General features: G+C 35.0%; 1 protein-coding gene and 3 non-coding genes across 4 annotated transcripts in view; all 4 read right to left on the reverse strand.

Moving 5' to 3' along the window:
* Window positions 1-23181, reverse strand: part of RpL13A (ribosomal protein L13A) — a 74103-nt gene that overhangs the window by 14336 nt on the left and 36586 nt on the right. Inside the window, exon 3 of the mRNA XM_090411828.1 lies at window positions 20953-21018. Coding sequence (XP_090267954.1) covers window positions 20953-21018 — 66 coding nt within the window. The remainder of the gene's footprint in view (window positions 1-20952; window positions 21019-23181) is intronic.
* Window positions 9481-9564, reverse strand: LOC150094299 (small nucleolar RNA SNORD34). Its single transcript, XR_016550274.1, has one exon. It is a non-coding gene; the product is annotated as a small nucleolar RNA SNORD34 (small nucleolar RNA).
* On the reverse strand, window positions 9676-9751 carry LOC150094300 (small nucleolar RNA SNORD34). The gene has a single exon (XR_016550290.1). It is a non-coding gene; the product is annotated as a small nucleolar RNA SNORD34 (small nucleolar RNA).
* LOC150094301 (small nucleolar RNA SNORD34) lies at window positions 15464-15538 on the reverse strand. The gene has a single exon (XR_016550289.1). It is a non-coding gene; the product is annotated as a small nucleolar RNA SNORD34 (small nucleolar RNA).

Consider the following 23181-nt stretch of genomic DNA (forward strand, 5'->3'; position numbering starts at 1 on the left):
AGAAAGGAGAGCTTCATGATTAAAAAAAGTAAAATCCTCTGTGTTTTAAAAGTTTGCCTGTTGACTACTGTTAAAATGCAAATGACATTTTCAATAATTGGATAGTTAAGTGGTATCTTAAATTAAAACAAAAAATTGTCTAGTTAGTAGACAAATGCACTGCACACAAACAATTTATCATTAAAGAACATCAAGGTAATCTTGTCTTCAAACACTAAACCGTTAATTCAACCATGTGACCAAGGCATCATATCAGCTTTTAAAGCTTACCTTTTTAAAGTTTGTGCAAGAATTATAGCTGAACTTGATTATATAAAAGACCAATCTGATGCAAATGCAATTATAGAAAAGATTCCCTTCTTGATGCATTGCATTAGATAGCAATGTCATAGAAACAAGTCTCAGAGGAGACTATTAAAAATTGCTTCAAAAAAAGGTGGATTCTTTTTTTTAAGACAAAATCAGAAGCTCCTTCTTAGGAAGAAGTTTCAGTGATGTGGGCAAATATCAGAATTGGTAACTGGACAATGTGACTTATTTGTGCCTATGGTCTCACAGAAGGTTCTACTAAGGTAGAAGTGCAGGAATTTTTTGAGGCTTTAGAAAAAGCAACTGACACAATGAAAAAGGAAAAGTTGATCCTTGTTGGGGATCTAAATGGCAGAGTAGGAAATGATTGTGAGACATACAAAAATATTCTGGAAAAATTTGGAGAAAAGAGCAAAGCTAATAATAATGGCAAATTCCTCTTAGATTTCTGCTCGGGACATGGACTGGTTATTACTAACACCATGTTCCAACATAAAAATGTGCACAAATTCACATGGAGAGTATTGTTGATAGTGATGTTTTCTCCCTGATGTAGGCCACCAGAGTGTACGGAGGATTTGAAATTGGAAGTGATCACTATTTAGTCTTGAGCAAGACAAAATTGAATTTTCATATTGAAAGAATAACATGTAAAAAAGTTTTAAAGCGAATAAAAGTTGAGCAGCTCTCTGATGCAACCTGTAGACTAAAATACACAAAGTTTATTGAAAAAAAAAAAAAAAAAAAAAAAAAAAGAATGAGTTTGAGAACAGGAACCAAACTTTAGAGATTCAGTGGCAAGCCTTGAAGCAAACCTTGATTGATTCAACCAGAGAGGGATGTGGTGAGGTTGTCTACAAGGATAGAAAAATCAGAACTCCATGGTGGACACAGGAAGTTAAAGAGGCAGTGAAGGAAAAGAAGAAAGCATATCAAACGTTCCTAGCAAATAAGTCAGCTTGTGCTCTTAAAGAATACAGAGACAAATGGAAGAATGCTAAACACCATGTAAAACTAGCTAAACAAAAGTCATGAGAGGACTTTGGCAAGAATATTCTGGAGGTTGTTGAAGAAGCTTAGAAATGGAGGAGAGAGTACTGTAAAAGGAGTTAGTGATGATGAAAATGGGAGAAAATGATATCCTTGAAGTATTGAGCAATTACTTCAAGAAATTGCTAAATGAAACAAGCAGTGATGACAGCACAGTGGTAAAAAACACCAAACAGGCATGCAGTCAGGAACACATATCCATACTTGAAGTAGAAAAAAACCATCAAAAGCAGGTGATATGGTCATTTAAACTGAATGAGCATGAAAAGATTAGCAAAACAAGTATTCTCTGCCAGGTTGGCAGGAAAACGACCCCAGAGGAAGACCAAGATATAGGTGGATTGATACGGTACAAGGTGCATTAGACGACAGAAATATAAGATCTGATAATATTGGAATCTTGACAAGTAACAGACTGATCTGGAGAAAAATTGTAAATAGGAAGTTAGTAATGATGTAAATTTTTCATGTAGTACTATCATATCCTGTACACCACTTGAGGGTACTTGGCAGGAATTTGATGATGATGAAAAAAAAAAAAAAAAACGTAAGAAAAATAAATGCATATTAACAAATGTAAAATCATATGGAATGTTTAGTGGTCTGCATTTAACAAGTGATGTCAGTGCCACTTAATATAACTTTCTTTCATGCTCAACATCTCCTATAAATGGGCCTGAAAAAATAAACTAATTATGCTTTTAGGAAAATTGGGATTATATATTCCATTTATGTTGTTTACTGCTTTTTTTATATAAATAAACAGAATAATGTTAACTGGTTTTGTTTTCATATTATGTGTGGTATGAATGTGTTCTGCTTCTGTTGTTCTAAGCAGGTTGGTTCAAATCTGAGTAGTTAGTGTTTTTATTTTTTGTATTCTGTAGTTGTGTGTTCAGCAAATTATTCAGCAATGTGGATGAGATGTCCTCTTACAGTTACTCAGTATACAGTCAGAGTTCATCTACAATTACTCACTTAAGAAGGGTATCCATCATTTAAAAAAAAAAAAACCTAGTATGCTCATGCAATATTTACTGCTACGACAGAGTGTACTTGGATTTGCAGGTATATAGTATGTCTAAATACTATATTTAGACATACCATATAACTAGGTCGAAACAAAGTCAGTTACTGCAACAAATCCCAACTCAGAGTTCAAGATCAGTACTATCAATATAAGGCTGAATAGCAAACAAATGGAGGAACTTGGCTGAGGAACTGGATAACTACCAGACCGACATAATGGGGGGGATGACAAAGAAGGGGTAAGATCTTTCTCACCCTTTTTTTGTCTGAAAATGTTATGTTCAGTGAAAAGCTTTATTGTATTAGGATAATCTTCTTGAATGGCAGCCAATATCAACAATGAGAGGCTTATTTGTACAAATGGTCCCACAGAGGGTTCTACTAAGGTAGAAGTGGAAGAATTTTTTTGAGGGTTTAGAGCAGGGGTTCTCAACCTGGTTGTGAATGTGGGCACATTCTAGATTGGGAAAAGAGTAGAGGAGAACCAATATTTTTTGGTATGAAAATTGACATTTCTTTAACAAACAAATTAACTATGAAAGTAGGATAAATACACATGGCAACTTTATTATACAACTAAATTAAACCATCACACAATAAGCAAAAACATTTTTCGTTACTCTGGATAAAACAATATTCTTCCCAATCATTGCTGAATTTATGGTTTTTTTTTTTTTTGTCCCCCATTTTGGGGCAAAATTTGAAACATGAGAAAACATGAATAGTCAAACCTGCCAGCAACACTGCAGTGAAGTGATGACACGTCCCTCAAGCACACGGTTGCCAGTCGACTAAATACATAATATATGCACAAAATTGCCACTGGTAACATTCACACTCAAAGACAGAGGAATTACAAAACGTTTGTAATATAACAAATGCTAACGATTTCAATAAATATTATTACTATGAGAAGACTATTTTCCAATGTTAATTTTTCCTTCTTTAATAATAATCGACAGTGAGCACGTTTGTGCCTGTAGGCATAGTGTTGAGAACCACTGCTTTAGAGAAAGTAATTGACACAATGAAAAAGGAAAAGTTCGTCCTTGTTGGCAATCTAAACTGCAGAATAGGAAATGATTGTCAGACATACAAAAATATTTTGGGAAAATTTGGAGAAAAGAACAAAAGGCAATAATAATGGCAAATACCTACTGGATTTCTGCTCAGGAAATGGACTGGTTATTACTAACACAATGTTCCAAACATAAAAATGTGCACAAATTCACATGGAGAGAAGAGGCAAGTATTAAGAAGTCAACAATAACATAGCCAATGAGACTATGTTATTGTTGACAGTGATGTTTTCTTTCTCACTAGTGCAGAACACAAGAGTGTACAGAGGATTTGAAATTGCAAGTGATCAGATCACCATTTAATCTTAATCAGGATAAAATAACAAGGTTTTAAAGCAAATAAAAGTGGAGCAACTCTCAGATGCAAACTTTAGACTAAAACACACAAACATTATTTAAAAGAAGAAAAAAAAAACGAAAATTTGAGAACAGGAACCAAACTTGAATGTTGTTGACATGTTTCTATGAGGACATTGCTAGAACATAGTTAAAACATAGTTAACTGTTTTCGAAAAACCTGCCAGTCCTTCTAGACCATTTTGAATGAAGGTGACATTTTCTCTATTGGTATTTCACCAGTGACAGGCAAGCAATTGACCATGCTCTGGAGTGGAATGACAGGGCTACCCTAGATGGTATACCGGATCATATATATCACTGTATGCTGCTAACCCTTGCAGGCAAGCCCACTACCAGATTGATTATGACTGGACCATACAGAACTGGGCCCATCCTCCCAAAGTAGTGTGAGAATACAAGGATCCCCCCACTTACTGATGTTCATGGGTCACACCGTGTAGCAACCACGATGGCAAAGCACTGGATTCCAGTATGGTTGTCTGGAAGGTAGGATAGTAAAAAAGACTCAGAAGTAGAAGAATACATGAGCAAAGAAAAATGAAAAGGGCTACTATCATCATGGAGAGATCCTCTCCACTGCAAACCAATGACTAACATGGAAGCATTGTCTTGAGGTAATTATTTAACAAGCACGTTAAGAATTTAACCATGTATCTTATACAAAAATATTGGGTGCTTAAGGGGCAAAGCTGTATAACTGAGAGGAGACCTCCACATAGCCTTAAGGGAGTGCGGAGAACTGACCAGGGCTTCTGACCTAATGTCCAATCCTCACCTTCTCGTCGTGCGCCCTGTTGGGTATCTACTTGGATACTGAACGAACGAGGATGGGCTGGCAATTTGGGATTTAGCCAAACAAATTGTATTCTTATTGGTTAAACCAAAATAAAAAATGATGGTACAACATGACAAAATTTCATGCCGGCTGGGACGTCGCCCGATTAAACAAGGCCCCCGTTGTTTTCGCCAGAGAACCAGGGCGAACAGCGAAAAGTCAGCAACCGGAACAAATCTGAAAACACACCCCAACTCAACATCAGCAGAGTTAAAGATTGGTACAATCAACATAAAAAGCCTAAATGGCTTCTTATGTTGATAGGTACTGATCAACATAAGATAGTGTCGATAGTACCGAGCTAGCTGAGGAATTAGATATGTACCAGATCAACATAATAGGGGTGACTGAAACAAATAAGATAAAAACTGGAGAGATCTTTCTGGGCAATAAATACAAAATGTTATATTCAGGCAATGACAATCAAGGAAAAGAAGAAGTAGCCATAGTATTCAACACAAAATACGAGGCTAATCTTCTTGAATTGCAGTCAGTCTCAAGTAAAGTGATGTGAGCAAATATGAGAATGGGGAAGTGGACAATGAGACTTATTTGTGCCTATGGTCTCACAGAAGGTTCTACTAAGGTAAAAGTGGAGGAATTTTTTCAGGCTTTAGAAAAAGCAACTGACAGAATGAAAAAGGAAAAGTTGATCCTTGTTAGGGATTTAAATAGAGTAGGAAATGATTGTGAGACATACAAAAATATTTTGGGAAAATTTGGAAAAAAGAGCAAAGCTAATAATAACGGCAAATATTTGTTGGATTTCTGCTCAGGACATGGATTGGTTAATACTAACACCATGTTCCAACATAAAAATGTGCACAAATTCACATGGAGAGAAGAAGCAAGGAATAAGAAAAGTCTCATTGACTATGTTATTGTTGATAGTAATGTTTTCTCCCTGGTGCAGGACACCAGAGTGTACAGAGGATTTGTAATCGGAAGTGATCACTATTAAGTCTTGAGTAGGATAAAATTGAATTTCATGTTGAAAAGAATAACGTGTAAGAAAGTTTTAAAGCGAATAAAAGTTGAGCAGCTCTCAGATGTGAACTGTAGACTATAATACACAAAGTTTATTGAAAAAAAAAATGAAAGAGTTTGAGAACAGGAATCAACCCTTGGAGATTCAGTGGCAAGCCTTGAAGAAAGCCCTGATTGATTCAGCTACAGAGGCATGTCGTGAAGTTGTCTGCAAGGACAGAAAAATCAGAACTCCCTGGTGGACACAGGGAGTTAAAGAGGCAGTGAAGGAAAAGAAGAAAGCATATCAAACGTTCCTGGCAAATAAGTGAGCTTGTGCTCTTAGAGAATACAGAGACAAATGCAAGAATGCTAAACACTGTGTAAAACAAGCTAAACAAAAGTCATGGGTGGACTTTGGCAAGAATATAGAAAATAAATATCAAGAAGTAGCAAAATATTCTGGAGGTTGTTGAAGAAGCTCAGGAATGGACGAAAGAGTGCTGTAAAAGGAGTTAGAGATGATAAAGGTTACATGAAAACGGGAGAAAAAGATATCCTTGAAGTATGGAGTAATTACTTTGAAAAACTTCTAAATGAAACAAGCAGTGATGACAGCATAGTGGTAAAAAACACTGACCAGACATGCAGTCAGGAATACATAACTATACTTGAAGTAGAAAAAGCCATCAAAGCCTTGAAATGTGGAAAGGCAACAGGAGTTGGTGATATTTGACTAGAAATGCTGAAGTATGGTGGTATAAAAGTCTTACAGTGGCTGCACTGCATAGTTCAAAAAGCCTGGACAGATGGACAAATTCCCCATGATTGGAATAGAGCTCTCATAGTACCCATATATAAAAAGGGAAATAAAACTGAATGTGAGAATTACAGAGGTATTTCCCTACTGAGTGTTCCTGGCAAGATCTAGGCAAGTATACTTGAGAAACTGTTGAGAAGAATTGTGGAAGAAAAGCTGGGCGAAGAACAAGCTGGATTCAGACCAAATAGAGGCTGTCAGGATCAGATCTTCACTTTACAACAAATAGTCGAGAAAGCATGAGAATATAACAAAGATCTCTATTTGAGTTTTGTAGATCTGGAAAAGGCATATGATAAGGTGCCAAGAGAGATGCTATTCAATACGCTACAGTTATATGGTGTCAATGGGGCATTATATCAAGCAAAATTTAGTCTTTATTTGAGTTGCAAGTCAGCAGTTATAATTGAAGGAAGTACAGGAAGATGGTTTAATGTTAAATCTGGTGTGAGACAAGGATGTACATTATCCCTCTGTTATTCATTATCTATATGGATCACATTATGAAGGAAAGTGGTGTTAAACATGATATCAAAATTGGAGATGTTAATGACAGCTCTTTGCTTTATGCAGACAATGTTATACTTATCAATAAATCCGCTACTAGTCTGCAAGATTCCTTGACTAAATTGAATAACTGTTGTAACAGATATGGCATGAAGATCAGTAATAAAAAGACAAAGACAATGAAAATAGGCAGAATCGTTGAAAATGTCAATTGCATTGTGAACGGAGAAACTGTGGAACAATAAAACATTTCAGCTATTTAGGCACGATTTTTAGTGGAGATGGTAAATTAAATATGGAAATAGACAACAGAATCAATAAAGCTGGTATGGTAGGAAGTCAATTGAATAAATTCATATGGAATAAGAGAGAAATTAGTCAGAATACTAAATTTGAACACTGCGTATGCAAGACAGTGTTTAAACCAATTTTAACTTATGGATCTGAGACCTGGGTCAGAAGTAAAACATTTGACCAAAGACTAGAGACTGCAGATATGAGAGTCCTGATTAAGATTATGGGCACGAACAGATGGTATTGATGGTAATATCTTATTAAAAACAAGGATATTAGGAAAGAACCTGATATTGTCAGCATTCACGAATGCATTAGCAGAGTTAATCTCATGTGGTATGGTCACTTAAACAGAATGGGAAAAGAAAGATTAGCAAAACAAGTGTTCTCTGCCAGGTTGGCAGCAAAATGACCCAGAAGATATATAGGTGGATTGATACGGTACAAAGTGCCTTAGACGATAGAAATATATAAGATCTGATAATGTTGGAATCTTAACAAGTAACAGACTGATTTGGAGGAAAATTGTAGATAGGAAGTTAGTAATGATGTAATTTTTTTCATGTAGTACTATCATATCCTGTACACCCCTCGAGGATACATGGTAGGAATTTGATGATGATGATGAAAAATATTTAACTTATGACCATTGTAGTGTAGTTGAACAAATGTATATGCTCACCGAGGAGATTCATGGGTGATCAACAGCTGACAGAGAACACAACCTGGGTAATGGAGAAAAACGAGAGAGATTTTTTTTTTTTTTTTTTTTTTTTTTTAAATTTATGTTAGGCCCACATACTGGAGGTTGGCTGGTCAACCTATAGCACATTAGTACCATATATGGGTGGTGGGTTATGAAAGGAGAAACTTATTTGCATTTGATTTATAAACGCCTGTATGTTGTATTCCTTGGGAAATATGTCAGGAGGAAGGCTGTTCCACAGTACAGGAGTAGCAGGGATGAAGGAGGAAGAGGAAAAGAAACTTGTTCTGTGGGTTTCAAGATATACTGTGAAAGGATGTTGGGCAGCAGCTGTACATGTTTCAATGGGGGCTTAGTACAGAGTGGGAGAATTATTAAAGATGTTTCTGATGAACATTTCCCATGGAAATATTTATAGAATATACAAGTCGCAGAGATCAGACGTCTATGTGAAAGTGAGGGGAGCGAGTTGGTGAGAGATGGATAATTTATCAATCTAATTGCTCTTTTCTTTATTGAGTCAAGCATTTTGAGGGAGCTTTTAGGAGCCCCACTCCAGATGTAAGAGCAGTATTCAAGAGCTGGGCAGATTTGTGACTTGTATAATGTTAACAGCTATTTAGAGGTGAAGTAGTGTCTTGAGCGAAAGAGAAAACCTAGTTTTTTTGAAGTTGAGGATGCAATGGTTGTGATGCCAGGAGAGGCTTGATGTCAGGGTAATTCCTAGAAGAGAAATTTCATCTTGTTAAGTGTTATCAAAGACAATGCTGGGAGAAAATGGTTCTTTTTTTGTGAGAATGTAGCCCATAGAATTTTGTTTTAGGAAGTTTTAGAGAAAACATCAATCTAAATACATTAATAGAGGATTCCAAAAAAAGAGAATATTAACAAGGCGAACCTGTTGACTGAACGGGTCAGACTGTCAACAAGTGAATAATAAATAAAAGGAGATAAGTAGTTTGTAAAGTAGTAAAAAAAACTTTTTCTCTGGAAATAAGTTTGTGATTTGTCATCTTGTAAATAAAACTGCCTGAGGTTAAGATTATTTATTCTCAGTGAAACAGTAGGATGAATGGAATTCATGCTACATAAGGAAATACTGCATAATCCTATGGATGATTATAAGTATATTTTGAGAGATGACCCAAAAAAGAACTGATTAACATTTTATTCTTTGTAGGAATTCGTTGCAAAAAAACAATGTTCTGTGTGGAAGTCTGATTAAGCATATGTATAGGCTCTATATAAGAAGGCCTTGGATCCAATTAGTTTTGTAGTTAATTTAATTTCATTTAAAATGCATATATTATTTTAGTTTCAATTATTTGTTTTATTTGATTTTGAGTCAGTCATTTGTTGGATGGCAAAAATAAAGTTAAGTCATTGCACCAATTAGATTCAACTATTATTTACTAACACTCAGTAATAAAACAATCTCATTACATAAATGGTGCAGCTGATAGGAATTATAATTGAAAAAACTGATGTGATTAAATAACAGGTGGATTCGTTCCTCCTATTTCTGGCACACCTCAGATGTCTTTTTTTTTTTTTTTTTTCAAATCACATCAAATAATGTAGGTAAGAATGACAATCATCACTGGTGATTTAAAAAAAATCTAAGTTACTGAGATAAACAGTCTTATTCTGGTCCAGTCAACAGAATGAACAATGGTTTAAATTCTTAAAGTAAAAAGGTCTGAATCGCCTACAAAGACAAAAGCACCTCAGATCTCTTCTTTTTTTCAAACGATATCAAATAATGTAGGTAAAAGTAACAATCATCACAGGTGATAAAAAAAAATAAGTTATTACTGAGATAAAGTTATTTTATTATGTTCCAGTCAACAGAATGGAAAAATGTGCCATATCGTCTGAATCCCCCCCCCAAAAAAATTTACTTTTAGGCCCCCTATTTGAAGATATTCAACTAAAAATAAATGCTTTACACTTTTTCTCAGATTGTCTACCACATAATCAAAAACCCATATAAAAATTAAAAAACCTAACATATAAAAATAATAAAAAAAAAACCTGGAAATAGCACTTAGAGAAATACAGTGGTGCCTCACAATTCGACACTATTCCATCTGCAAACTAATGTCGAATTGCAGGACAATATTTCCCATATAGTCTATAGAAAATGATTAATTCTGACCCCTATCCCACTCCTAATGGGAGAGAGAAATATACCATATTATTTACTTTACATATTTTACTATTGTATAACACTAAATTACAAATACACTATTGTATACACAATACATACAATCTATTGAGCCTTAGATGTTGGAAGGAAGTCTTCTTTATCCTGTTCTACCTCTTTTCGTCTCCTCTTTGCTCAAACAGAAATGAGGAACTGATCAAGGGTAGACTCTCTTTCAAGATGGTTTTGAAATGATGCACTGTGTTGTTGAACAAGTCTATCATTCTACTCACATCAGCAGTGCTGAGGTGCCATTCCAAAACAAACAAACAGACTGCACCTTCTCCCAATAGAATAAAACTTCTTTAATAGCAGCTGCTGATACCAGCCCTTTTTCTCTGCCATCCTCTTCTTCAGGTGAAATTCCTTTCTCTCTCCTTTGTTTACTGAGTGCTCTGAGTTCTTCCACAATCAGTTCGTCATCATGATCCTCCACAAGCTCTTCTATATCAGCCTCATTAACCTCTACTATGTCAAGATTCTCCACCATCGAAATGATATCTCACATGGCTGCAGCTGCTTCTGATTCTCCAGCTACTTGGTCTGCACTGTTGTCATCCTAAGAAAAATTAGGAATGAGTTTCTTCCATGATGCATGAAGGGTTCTCTGTATCACTCATTCCAGGTAGTTTTCAATAAGGAAATGGCATGGAGAATGTTGAACTTAGGCTTCCAGAAGTCCTTCAGCGTCTTGTGAGAAGAGTGAGTCACGTTGAAAACCCATGAGAACAAAGCCTTGGTGTAAAATTTTTTAAAACACATGATCACTTCTTGATCCATGGGTTGGATCAGTGACGTGTTTGGAGGCAAAAACTGGACTTTGAAATTGACTTAAGTCAATTTCAAGAATGTCCTCTTAAGTCTTGAGGGTGGGCACTAGCATTGTTAAGAATCAGTAGTGCTTTCGAAGGCAAATTGTTGTCAGTGAGGAACTTCTTCACGCTCAGGGCAAACATCTCAAAAATCTAATCTTTGAAAACTTGCTGGTCTATCCAGGCTTTTCCATTGGATTTCCACATCACTGGCAGTTTAGATTTAATGATTTTCTTCCCAAAGCACTGAGAATTTTCTGAGTGGTAGACCAGAAGCGGCTTGAGTTTAAAGTCTCTGCTTGCATTTGCTGCCAATAAGAAGATAAGCCTATCTTTCATAGGCTTATATCCTGGGAGCTTCACTTCTTGCGTGATGCAAGTTCGATTTAGCAAGTGCTTCCAAAATAACCCAGTTTCATACCCGTTAAAAATTTGCTATAGCAGGTAACCTTACTTCCTGATTAAATCTTCAATTTTTTTCAAACTTTTCTGTAGCCTCTTTATCTGCACTAGCAGCTTTCCCCTGTCTGAGAACACTATGGATGCCTGTTCTACCTTGGAACATGTGAAACCAGCCTAGACTTGCTTTCAATTCCTCAGTTTGATCTGAGGTACATCCTGGAGTTTTCTTCTTCTGCAATTCTTCAAAAATTAACCTAGCCTTCTTTCAGATCATTGCCTGAGTTACTGGACCTCCCTTCCTCTGTCTTTCTCTAATCCAGATAAGCAGCTTTTCCATCCTTTCATTGATTAAAGATCTATTCTTGTCAGAAATCTTCACTGCGACACCCTAGTACCTGTAATCTTCTCTCTGTTGCCAAAAAAAAATAACAGCAGATGCACAAAATTTTTACTTTCTGAAAAATGCAGAATTGAAAATTAGCACAAACAACACGAGCAAACACTAGCGCAGCCCAACAAGAAATGACAAATAACATTGCACAATTTCATGTACGCACATGTGCTGGCCGGCGAAAAATAGCTATCGAATTGCAAGGCACCACTGTATAACAAAACAATACCTGGCTGATGTCGGAGCACATACTGGAACATCATGTTATGATTACTAGGAGAAAATCTATTACTATGGCTAATGCTCTGGTAAAGAGCCAGAAAATTATGTTCACCACTGAAACATATAAGTTTGTTTTTTACACTTTCTGCTAGAAGATCTCATCTTCCTTTTTCCCTCTTTTACCTTGTGGTGTCGAAGGTTTATTAATCATTGGACCTCAAACTGTTCACAGGATAAGGTGGTCAGCCCTGCGCCTCAGTGTATCCTATGTCCACAGTGTCGAGTTCAAGGCCGGTTTGACTGTTTTGCAGGATGAAAAACGCTAGGATAAACCCTGCTGTCCACGTCCAAGGCCGGACAACTTGGCTATGGCTGAAGAAGACCCTTCAGCTCCTCACGTCGCAGACACGAATCAAACTTAGGACACTCCTTCCCCAGGCATATGGTTGTGAAGCGCACAACCACTAGACTAACCACACATGAATAAAATAATTCTAGCAAGTTTTAGTAATGAGGTCAATGAGTAATTATATTAATTTTACCCTAGTTACAGCATGAGTTTGCATGTGCAGTATTTTTGCAATTAGCAAACCACATAAGTCACCAATCTCAAACATCTGGAGATAAAATCTGGTAAAATATCATTTTTCTACTTGTGTATATATGATCTCTGATATAGACTTTTCTCCAATATCTCTACAAGTTTAGCATGCAACTAAATGAGACCTGAATAGAGGGAAATGGTACAGAGAATGAACCTTTCCATAATTCAAGGCAGTATACAGATATTAAGATGTGTTTTGTATTATGAACAACAGAGCAATTTGAAGAAAGTGAATTCCAAAGCAGTCATATAGCAAATTTCATTGTATACTAGTTTTTTTCACTTGCAGATGCAGTGGTTTAATAACGTTTTAGTCAGTGCTTAACTCAAGCAAATAAAACATTTAATGTCACCAGGTATACAAAATGAAAAGTTATTCAGCAAGCAACAGGATTGTCACATTTAGAGATACCTCTAGTATTAGCTAGTTTAAGTTAAGACCTTTCGCTTTACTCAGAACTCAGTTTTTCACAACTGTAACAACAACAGTACAAGCAGCTAAGTTTAGCCTGTAGCCATCTCAGCGATGTAAAAAAACTCTACCCACTTTAAAAAATTAATTGAAAATCTTACTTTAAATAATACAGATATATTGGTCAGCTTTGACATCATCTCATTGTTTACCAATATTCCCCTAATTGACACCTTACACTCTTTAAAAACGTTTTTCCTTCTGATATCTTAGAGCTCTTTTCATTTGCCATCAACTCTGGGTATTTTTCTTGAAAGAAAAAAATCTACAAACAGATAGAGAGAACTTCCCATCCCATGGGTTCCCTCCTTACCAATTTTTATATGAAAAATTTTGAAAAACAAGCCATAGATTCTTCCCCTTTAAAACCATCTATCTGGCTAAGATATGTTAGATGATGTGTTCTCTATTTGGCCTTATGGCCCAGACACATTACATTCCTTCTTCAGTCACCTCAATAGTCTCAATCACCCCCAAGAATCCAGTTTACGATGGAAAGTTTACCCTTCCTAGATGCCTTTAGTAACACACCTTCCTAATAGTAACCTTTCTTTCTCTGTATATAGAAAACCTACTCATACAGGCAGATACATTCACAAACTCTCCAACCATCCCTCTCAGCAATATGGCATTATTAAAACTCTGACCAGTAGGGCCCACAATCTTTGTTCCAGTGAAACTGCCCTTTCAACCGAACTCAAACACAACACCTTCCTTTCCAATGGCTACAGTGACTACAGAATCAAAAAAATAACCAAGTCCTTCCCCATTCCCCGACCATCTCTTCAGAAGGACTTTAGAAATGCCATCATTATACCTTACATCTGTGGTACATCAGAAAAAATAGCCACATCATTAAAAAAGTATAACCTCCATACAGCTTTTAAGCCCCACTGCAAACTTGCTACTCTTATCTGTTCCACCAAAGACCAGTGCCCTCCTCTTTCAGTGCCTGGAAGAGTACCTTGTTCCTGTAAATTGGCTTACTTTGAACAGTCAAGCAGATCAGCATCCATCCAATTAGAACACAAATCATACATCTGCAATCATGACTATGGTCAATCTGGCCTTGCAGACCATGTTTTAGACACAACTCACAGGATCTCCTGGAAAAAACTACCATGCTCCACCATAGTAAATTCAAAAAAGAAAGACTATTCTTTGAATCTGCATCTGCTTTCAGGAATCAACCTAATTTAAACAAATATGGCTGCATTAAACTTCCCAAAATTTGGGTAACATTAATTATCAGAGATCCCTCTTTACATTCTAGGCCACCTGCAAATGCCCATAGAGGGCACACCACCTAGATAGGACTTCAGTTTCATCCACTAGTGTATTGTATTTGTGTGTGTGTGTGTTACAAAAAGTTTTTTGTAATCCCTGAAGATGTCTCTGTGACAGAGACAAAATACTGGAAGCATTAAAATTAGTTTTAATCCTTTCTCAGTGCTGATAATATTCCATTAAACCTCGAACATGAACATAGTTTTTTTTTTTTTTTTACTACTATGATTTTGGAAGATCCTGATAATCCTCCCAAGCCATTCAAATAAACAAGGGTCACATTTTCCATACTAGTCATTCACCTAAGGCAAAAGATGTCAAAAATAGTATGTCTGTTTGTATGTCAAATACTACTTTTTCTTACTACTGTCAAAAATTTATGTAAGGTTTCTGTACTTGGTCAAGATGAAGAATTCACAACCAATGGAATATTAGCCCTCCATACATATGATATACTGACTATCTGGATAAACAATAAGATACTCAGGAGCACAATGCTAGGATTAGACTTAATAGCACAGTAGCTATAGCAAGCCTTGGGGGCTAGCCTAAAGAAAGGAGAATGAGCTTTCTAGGAAAGCACACCAGTTGAATGATCCTCACCAAGCCCAATTGCTGAAGTAGGAATGAAAACAGCATATATAAACTACCAGGACTGTCCTTTCCAGAGCAATGCATCGTACAGCAAACATGACATGATCCCAGTGATGATCTGAAGTAGAGGACCACACACAAAGCGGGGGATCCTAAAAAAAAAGGCAAGGAAAATGACAAATGAAGCCCAGTCCCATCGGTGAGAGGTCCCCTCTGGACCAACCAAGTACCCCATATAGAATTTGCCTTAATTTCATTAAGATTAATCATTTACTTTAATATATGAATCCCACTAATAAAAGACTGATAAGACTGAAGTATAAGCTTACAGGCACAACTAAGTAGTATATAATTGAGACACCCTTGTTTAGCCATTTCAAGCCTCCATTCAATAAGCAGGTAGAAGAATTGCAACCAATAATAAAATGTTACTAAATTTTTATTATACTGTAGTGTGTGCTATTTCTATATTCTCTTACAACTTCAGAATACTGAAGTTGTAAATTTTAGTTTTTCAAATGCACCTCAGATGTCAATGTTTTTTCACATTATTTCAAATAATGTAGGCAAGAATGACAGTCATCATAGGTGATATTATGCAAATATAAATTAAAGAACAGTCCTACATTTTATCCAGTTTTTTGGAAACAGGATCGATATTTTTTGGTGATATAGTTGATTATGGACTACTAGAAGGGTTAAAAACACCAAGATTAGCTCTTGATAATTCCCTGTCACTGAGGCTTCTCTTTAGCCACATTTATATCGCATTTAGTTTACCAGTTGATTATGGTTGGGAGATGGCTATTTTATCTCAGGAATTAAAAATTTTAAATCAATTATAGAAAATTCACTAGATATATAATGGATATCTTGGCCTCAAATGATTAAAATAATGAAGCAATTAAACAGCACATCAGTTTGCAATGATGAACTTTAGTTGTGAAGACATGATTCAACCCTCCCCTTCCCATCCATTAGGATTTTCAAATGAGGTTAATTTTGCTCATCCCAAAAAAGGGTGACAGTTTCCTTGAAGGCTAGAGAAAAGATGCTGAAAGACAGAAGGCTATTCAGAGAGGCTTAACTGTCCTATGATGGTACCAAGGCTCTTATGAAACTCTGCTCTAGAGACCAAACATGGAATTTTTTCAAGCCATGCAGGCATCTGGTAAGCAAGTAGTGTCAGATATACACAAGATGAAATTCAACCAACCTAAAGCCAATTACAAATATCCAAGTCCAAATGGGATTGATCCCAAAGCCTTTTGGCATGGAATTAAATCCTAAATAGCGATTCATTCAGCCAATTAGGTTCAGTAAACATCAGTTTAGTAAATGGCATCCTCGTCTTAGTATATACTCTCAAGGAGCGTATGGCATACCATGACAGTAGTAGATGAGTTTAACTAAACTTCCTATCAACAATTGTCCCCCAAATCAGTCTTATAACTAAAATATCAGATCTTAAAGGTTGGTGTTCTAAAGCATATTTCTAACTGCATCAATCTACTAAGATAAGACTCTTGGTCTTTCCTAATATCCTAGCATTAAACAACCATTTGGCTAACTTTTACTCTCCCAATCTGCTTAAATTACCATACCATATGCAGTTTTGCTTACATTCATGAATGCTAACAATGTCAAGTTCCTTCCTAATATCTTTTTTCCCAATATTTACAGTCAATATGATTCTGCCACATCATCTGTTCATGCTTCTAATTTTTCATTATGCCAGCATACAGTTTCTATCCATTAGTGTATCCAACAGCAGAATGCTCTGCCCCAGTGTTGCTAAACAAGGCTCACACTTTAGTGGCCGATTTTCATGCCACGAGATCTCTTTCTGGAACAAGAAGATCAAGATTAATTTATGGACTTACTGTTCTTAGTAATATTGCTCCCCCCTGCATTATACTAAGTGTGGATAAAAAATGAGAATAGTAACTTGCCCATACATGAACTTCTCCACCTCAGACTGAAACCATAACAACTTACTTGCTGCTGTGATGTTTACAGAGACCTCTAAGATCACATTACTTTGGAAACTTTACTAGCAGGAAATGCTTTTAACTGATCCAACTAGGACATTAAAGGACTTTGACCCTGCTAGACATCTATGGTCTCCACCAACAATGGAAATAGACTGACTTTCCATACTGTGATTATGGCAATTTAGTACAGATCAAACGTGGCGAGTACCCTGTGCTCTCTTATCCTGGAAAATAAATTCCTACATAAGATAAATTATGGGTCTGATGTTAAATCTGATAAAACTATGATGCTTTTTTCTGTTTTATGGAGTAGCAGTAACACCCATTTCACTTTCCATATATATACACACACACACACATCATTCACTAAATAAATAACAAGAGCAGTTCTTATGTAAATTTGTTAGAACACTCCTTCAGCAACTCAGTCAATTCCTAAACTCAGACCAAATTTCCTCTGCATCAATTTCTTGTTCCTTCTACTGCTGCTGCTTTTAAACAGGCATCCCTCATGTATTTTCTAGAATACTATCTACAGCTCTTCAAATAGGAATGTCAACAACTTTCTCCTTATTTCTGTGCCTATCCTATAGTACATTAAGTACAGTGGATAGTACCCTGGTAATTACAACCTCTTGGTGTATGTGATTATCGAGAATGTTCTTCACGGATTACCCCCCCCCCAAAAAAAGTGGAGCTACATATTACAATTATAGATTCATTCACAGAGCTCAGTTTTTTTTAAATAACTGCAGGTATAAGAAGCTATTCAACCTACATTCTACTAATACAGACAAGCAGAATGAATACAGTTATCATTACTTTTAAAACACTAACAATTTTAAATATGACATACGGGAAACTCTTTCTAAGAAGAGTGGTAAACGAGACAAAGAAAAGAAAATTAAGTTCAGAGTTAACTTTGAATGGGTGGCAACCAGATGCTGCACATGCTCTTAAGTTGAAGAATGACTTCTGCAAAAAACGAATGCAAAGAAACAGTACATGCATGATATTCTTATTGGTTAGAATAAGTTTATGCAGTTAAGGCCAAAATATTATGCCTGAAAATGACAGGCATTCTCCATGTAGTTTGTTTTGTAGACAGAAAACAGAACTGTATGAAAGAAAATGGAGTGAACTACAGACTGATCATAAATAACTAATGGGAAATAAGCACTGAGAAGATAAACTCACTTTCAGAGAACAAACAATGAGGGGAACTAACCTCGGGTTTTCCAAATGCAGAAGTATTAACATGTATAGATGCTATTTTTTTTTATTACATGCACTAAATTGCATTATAATTCCATTCCATCTACAGACCAAAAAATGCAAACAAGCTAACTAAATTTAGTTACCTTGTTTGAATTTTGCAATATGATGCAGAAACTAATGTTACAACATGTATGCTGCTTTCACATCAGCAGGATACTTTCGCAAAGCTTATGCAGCATGTTAAGTGAACATTTTTTGTAAAATTATGCATTTGTGAAACACATCTTAATAATATTGACAATTGCACACGCAATTCAAACTGGTTTCAAATTTTACACACACGTATCTTTGAATTAGAAAATTTCTTTATATAAATTGCGTGCTTTATGTACTAATGACTACATTATAAACAGCTGCTACACATTTTCTGCAACTGAAAATTTGAAAGAGGATGCATGTTAGGATTGGACAAATATGTTTATATACTATATTTAGTGCTTAAATAAATCTGTTTTGTCTGCATGGATGCATCATAGTCTGTGGGAGGGGAGTGTTTTTCATTAGGAAGTGTTATTCCAGTTGTCTCTAATTACACCAGCAGCTGCTAAATATAGTACATAGACTGTAAATGTCTTTATACTGTATTTAGCAAAATAATAAAACTTATTTTCCCTGCTTCTGCAGTATGGTTCTGTTGAGGATAGAATGTTTTTCATGCTACAAGAATATGTTCATTCAAATATAGTAAAAATTTGAATTTTTACTATATTTACTGTATCTATTACTGAATATAAATGAATCCTATATATTATAAGAAGTGGACTGCATCAGCTCATCTCCAACTACAAAGTGATGTTACTGATAACACAGAAGTGTCTGAGAAAAAAAGAAAAAAGTTATATTGAAATTAAAATTGGCTAAAGGTTGGATAATTCTGATAATCAGAAATAATTTATGTGTTGCTATACAAAGTGCATATACTGATCATTAGTAAATAAAAAAAATGCACAGAAAAACAAGCACAAATTTTACATGATAACAAATTGGCACAGTTCACTGGATTAGCTCTCCTATTTAATGAACTACCAATTGTATACAGCTGCTGTTAATTTGTTAGTCATTTGTATTTTTTTTTGCAAACAAATCTTTCCTCTCTTAAGTTATTATGCTATTATAAATGCATATACATATGCATGTCTCGAGTTCATATGATCACAATCTTATTTGCTCCACTTACTAATTCATTTGCCAGTAATAAGTATTTCTATTCTATTCACACATGTTCTTTCTCTCCCTTATATTTCCCATTCTCACATGAGTTGATTCATGATTATTCACACATTCACTTTTTAGTAATATAAATATAGAATTCTTGTTAATTATTGCTTTCTTATATATCTTAAAACACATCAGATCTCCTCCCACCTCAATCAGATTTGATTACAATCAAAGAACACATCACGTTGTGATGAGTTCACAAAATGTTTAGTAAAAAATGCTGAAACATGGAAAGTGTTTTCCACACTACCAATGTGCTCATTTAATGATTTATGTTTACAAAATTATGTATATCATAGCATGTATTGTACAAGAAAATTATCTAACTAGAACACAACAGTAAATAAAAAAACTTAAGTCTTAGAAGAGAAATCTCATTTTGTCTAGTAATTCAGCCATTATTAAAAGTTAAAAAAATGTCCAATTATGTGGATTCTTTCTCTTGCATTCAAGAGACATTTTCCTGCCACTGCTTTACATATCTCATTTTTATTCTCCTAGTATATTTATCTTCTACTGCATGTTGTTTGTTGTTATCTAACTGTATTTTTTGTGTAACAAAGTATTATTAACAATACTATTATTAAGGTAATGGTCAGAGAAAACAATGTGCATAAATTTTAGTAGTGGAGATATATAGTAGGCCTTGGATTTTATTTTAGGACTCTCAATGCTCTGAAAAGAAGTCCCAAAACAAGATCTGAGGTCCACTATTCATTAAGTTAAAGATACCAAGAAATTATATCCTTGGTTTCTTCTATTATATAAGTGTAAACAAACAATCTGTGCATGGCTATTGACTTCACATCAGTTGCTTTAGTATCCCATAATGAAAAGCACATATTGTTACATGCATAATGGCAAGGGCCACTGCCCACACTGGTCTCAATCTTTATTGAAGTCTCATCAATGGGAGTCAGACCCAGAAGAGATGCAATGAACCAAAGAATATAATTTCTTCACATCTTTTAACTTATAGTATAACCAAGTAAAAAAAAAGAAAAAAAAAAGCTTTAAACATTCATTTATTTTCTTCAGTAGATTGGCTGTAATGGAACAGAGCTATTTGCCAAACATGTAAATTAAACTCGAGATGCAATTCTGTGGTTGGCAAGCAATAAGATTGGAGCAAATTATGGCTATAACAATCCAGACCAGAAAAGCATGTTAAACATATTATTTCTGGGCAGTGTCATATTTCGTAAGATGAAAAACCTATGGCTATAGTAAAAAGGAGTTGCAAATATGTTGGAATGATTAACAACTGCAATATATTTGTGGGTAAGTTATTGTTGGCTGACAGAATAATTACAACCATGCTAAGGATTTTACATACCCAAAATGTAAAGCAATCATATACTTCAATATACTAATTACCGTAAAACTGGTTAATTGGATGTTAAGAAAATGAACTTTATGTAAAATTATACTTTTTAACCACTATGAAATGAATACTAATGCTTTTTACATTACAAGTTGTACATCTCTATGTTTAAATTAACATCCTTCTCACTTACTCTTATTACGAAAAAAGCTACCCGAAATGTTGATTCCTTCACATCGAACGATGACAACTCGTTGACCTGGAAGAAGGGAAAAATCAGTCCTGAACATCTTGAAAACTAACAATGTTACAGGGATTCAACTGTTACTACACTGAACTCATTAAAATTGGCAAAACTATATTGTAATAGAAAGTTTGATAATGATATTCATGACATTCAACTGTATTAGTACAGCAATCCCTCAATTAATGCGCCTCTGATCAGTGTTTTTTTTATATACCAAAATTCGATTAGTGTGCCTAATAAATAAATGTAACAGATTTAAAAAATTTTTTATCTACACATTTTTATGGCTAAATATGTATAGATAGAAAATTTTTATAAAAAAATCACTTAAGGATGAAATAATTTAGTTACTGATTTAAAGCATTTTACAAAGTTAAGAGAGAAATTAGTCAGAACACTAAATTAGCAGTATACAAGACAGTGTTCAAACCAGTCTTAACTTATGGATCTGAGAGCTAGGTCAGAAGTAAAACACTTGACCATAGACTAGAGATATGAGTCTTGAGAAAGATTAGAGGCGTGAACAGATGGCATCAATGGCAATGTCATTAAAAACGAGGATATTAGGAAAGAACTTGACATTGTCAGCATCCAGGAATGTGTTAGCAGAGCTAATCTCAGGGGGTATGGTCACTTAAACAGAATGGGCGAGGAAAGATTAGCAAAACAAGTGTTCTCTGCCAGGCTGGCAGCAAAACAAACCAGAAGAAGACCAAGATATAGGTGGATTGATATGGTACAAAGTGCCTTAGATGATAGAAATATAAGATCTGATAATCTGATAATGTTGGAGTCTTGACAAGTAACAGACTGATTTCGAGGAAAATTGTAGATAGGAAGTTAGTAATGATGTAATTTTTTTCATGTAGACCTATCATATCCTGTACACCCCTTGAAGGTACATGGCAGAAATTTGATGATGATGATATATATGTATATTGAAAAAACAAAGAACATGAAAACAAATAAAATAAAAAAAGGTTGATTAAGGGTCAAAGCTAGATAACTCAGGGAAGATTTCTACACAGCCTGTGTTCTCTGCTAGGTTGGCAGCAAAACGACCCAGAAGACCAAGATATAGGTGGATTGATACGGTACAAAGTGCCTTAGACGATAGAAATATAAGATCTGATAATTTTGGAGTTATCAGATCTTATATTATAATGTGGCCTTGACAAGTAACAGGCTGATTTGGAGGAAAATTGTAGATAAGAAGTTAGTAATGATGTAATTTTTTCATGTAGTACTATCATATCCTGTGCACCCCTGAGGGTACATGGCAGGAATCTGATGATGATGATGACAAAGTTATTTTTTTAAGGGCATACTGCACTATTTCCATCTACACTATGTCCAAATTTAATGCCAAAATTTGTCGTCTAATTACATAGCATTCTGATGATCATAGTGCCTCCTTTGCAACTGTTTTTCCTTACTTTTTATATTTTAAAGTATTTTCCCAACCTTTCAGCAAAAAATGGAAGTGTGAAAATGATTCAAAAATTAATCTCATTGGAAGAAAAACGAACTAATAAGAGAAATGAACAAGGCAAGTCCAGAGCAATGACAGGAAAAGAACGCAAAATTGGGTGAATCAACTATAAGAGCAATTTTAAGCAAAGTTGGTAAATACAAAGAGAAAGGTAAGGCTGCTTCAAGTTCATTATGCATGCACTTGAAATCAAGTGCATGCATAATGAATTATATTAAGACTAGAAAGTGTAACAGACACACAGAGTACATAAATGCCTTGAAGATAAATTATGTTTACTGCCATTTCTTTTGTCTTTAATGTGTGTTTAGTTATTTAAAATGCAGTTTATATGGACTATGGAAAAATTATGGTATTCAGTCTGTTTTTTCCCCCAACCTTTGAAAGTGCAAAAATTGAACTATTTTTGCACTTTCAAACTATTTTTAATACTAAATTCACATCTATTACATTTTGAGTGAATTAAAAATATATTAGGATCAGTTAGATAGCTTGAATAAAAACTGCCTAACAAAACCAGCTAAAATCCCACTCCTGATGATACATACTTAAACAGCACTCTGAAGTCAATTATTACCTACAACTATTATCATTAATAAATTTGATGGTGAAATTAGTGCAAACAAAAGGTGATCATTATTTTGACTGAACTACAGCCATATCAATTGGAATGAAGAGATAGC

This window comes from Typopeltis vanoorti, chromosome 22 (genome assembly GCF_054136105.1).
Source record: "Typopeltis vanoorti isolate ZY-2024b chromosome 22, IOZ_Tvanoo_1.0, whole genome shotgun sequence".
Taxonomy (NCBI): domain Eukaryota; kingdom Metazoa; phylum Arthropoda; class Arachnida; order Uropygi; family Thelyphonidae; genus Typopeltis; species Typopeltis vanoorti.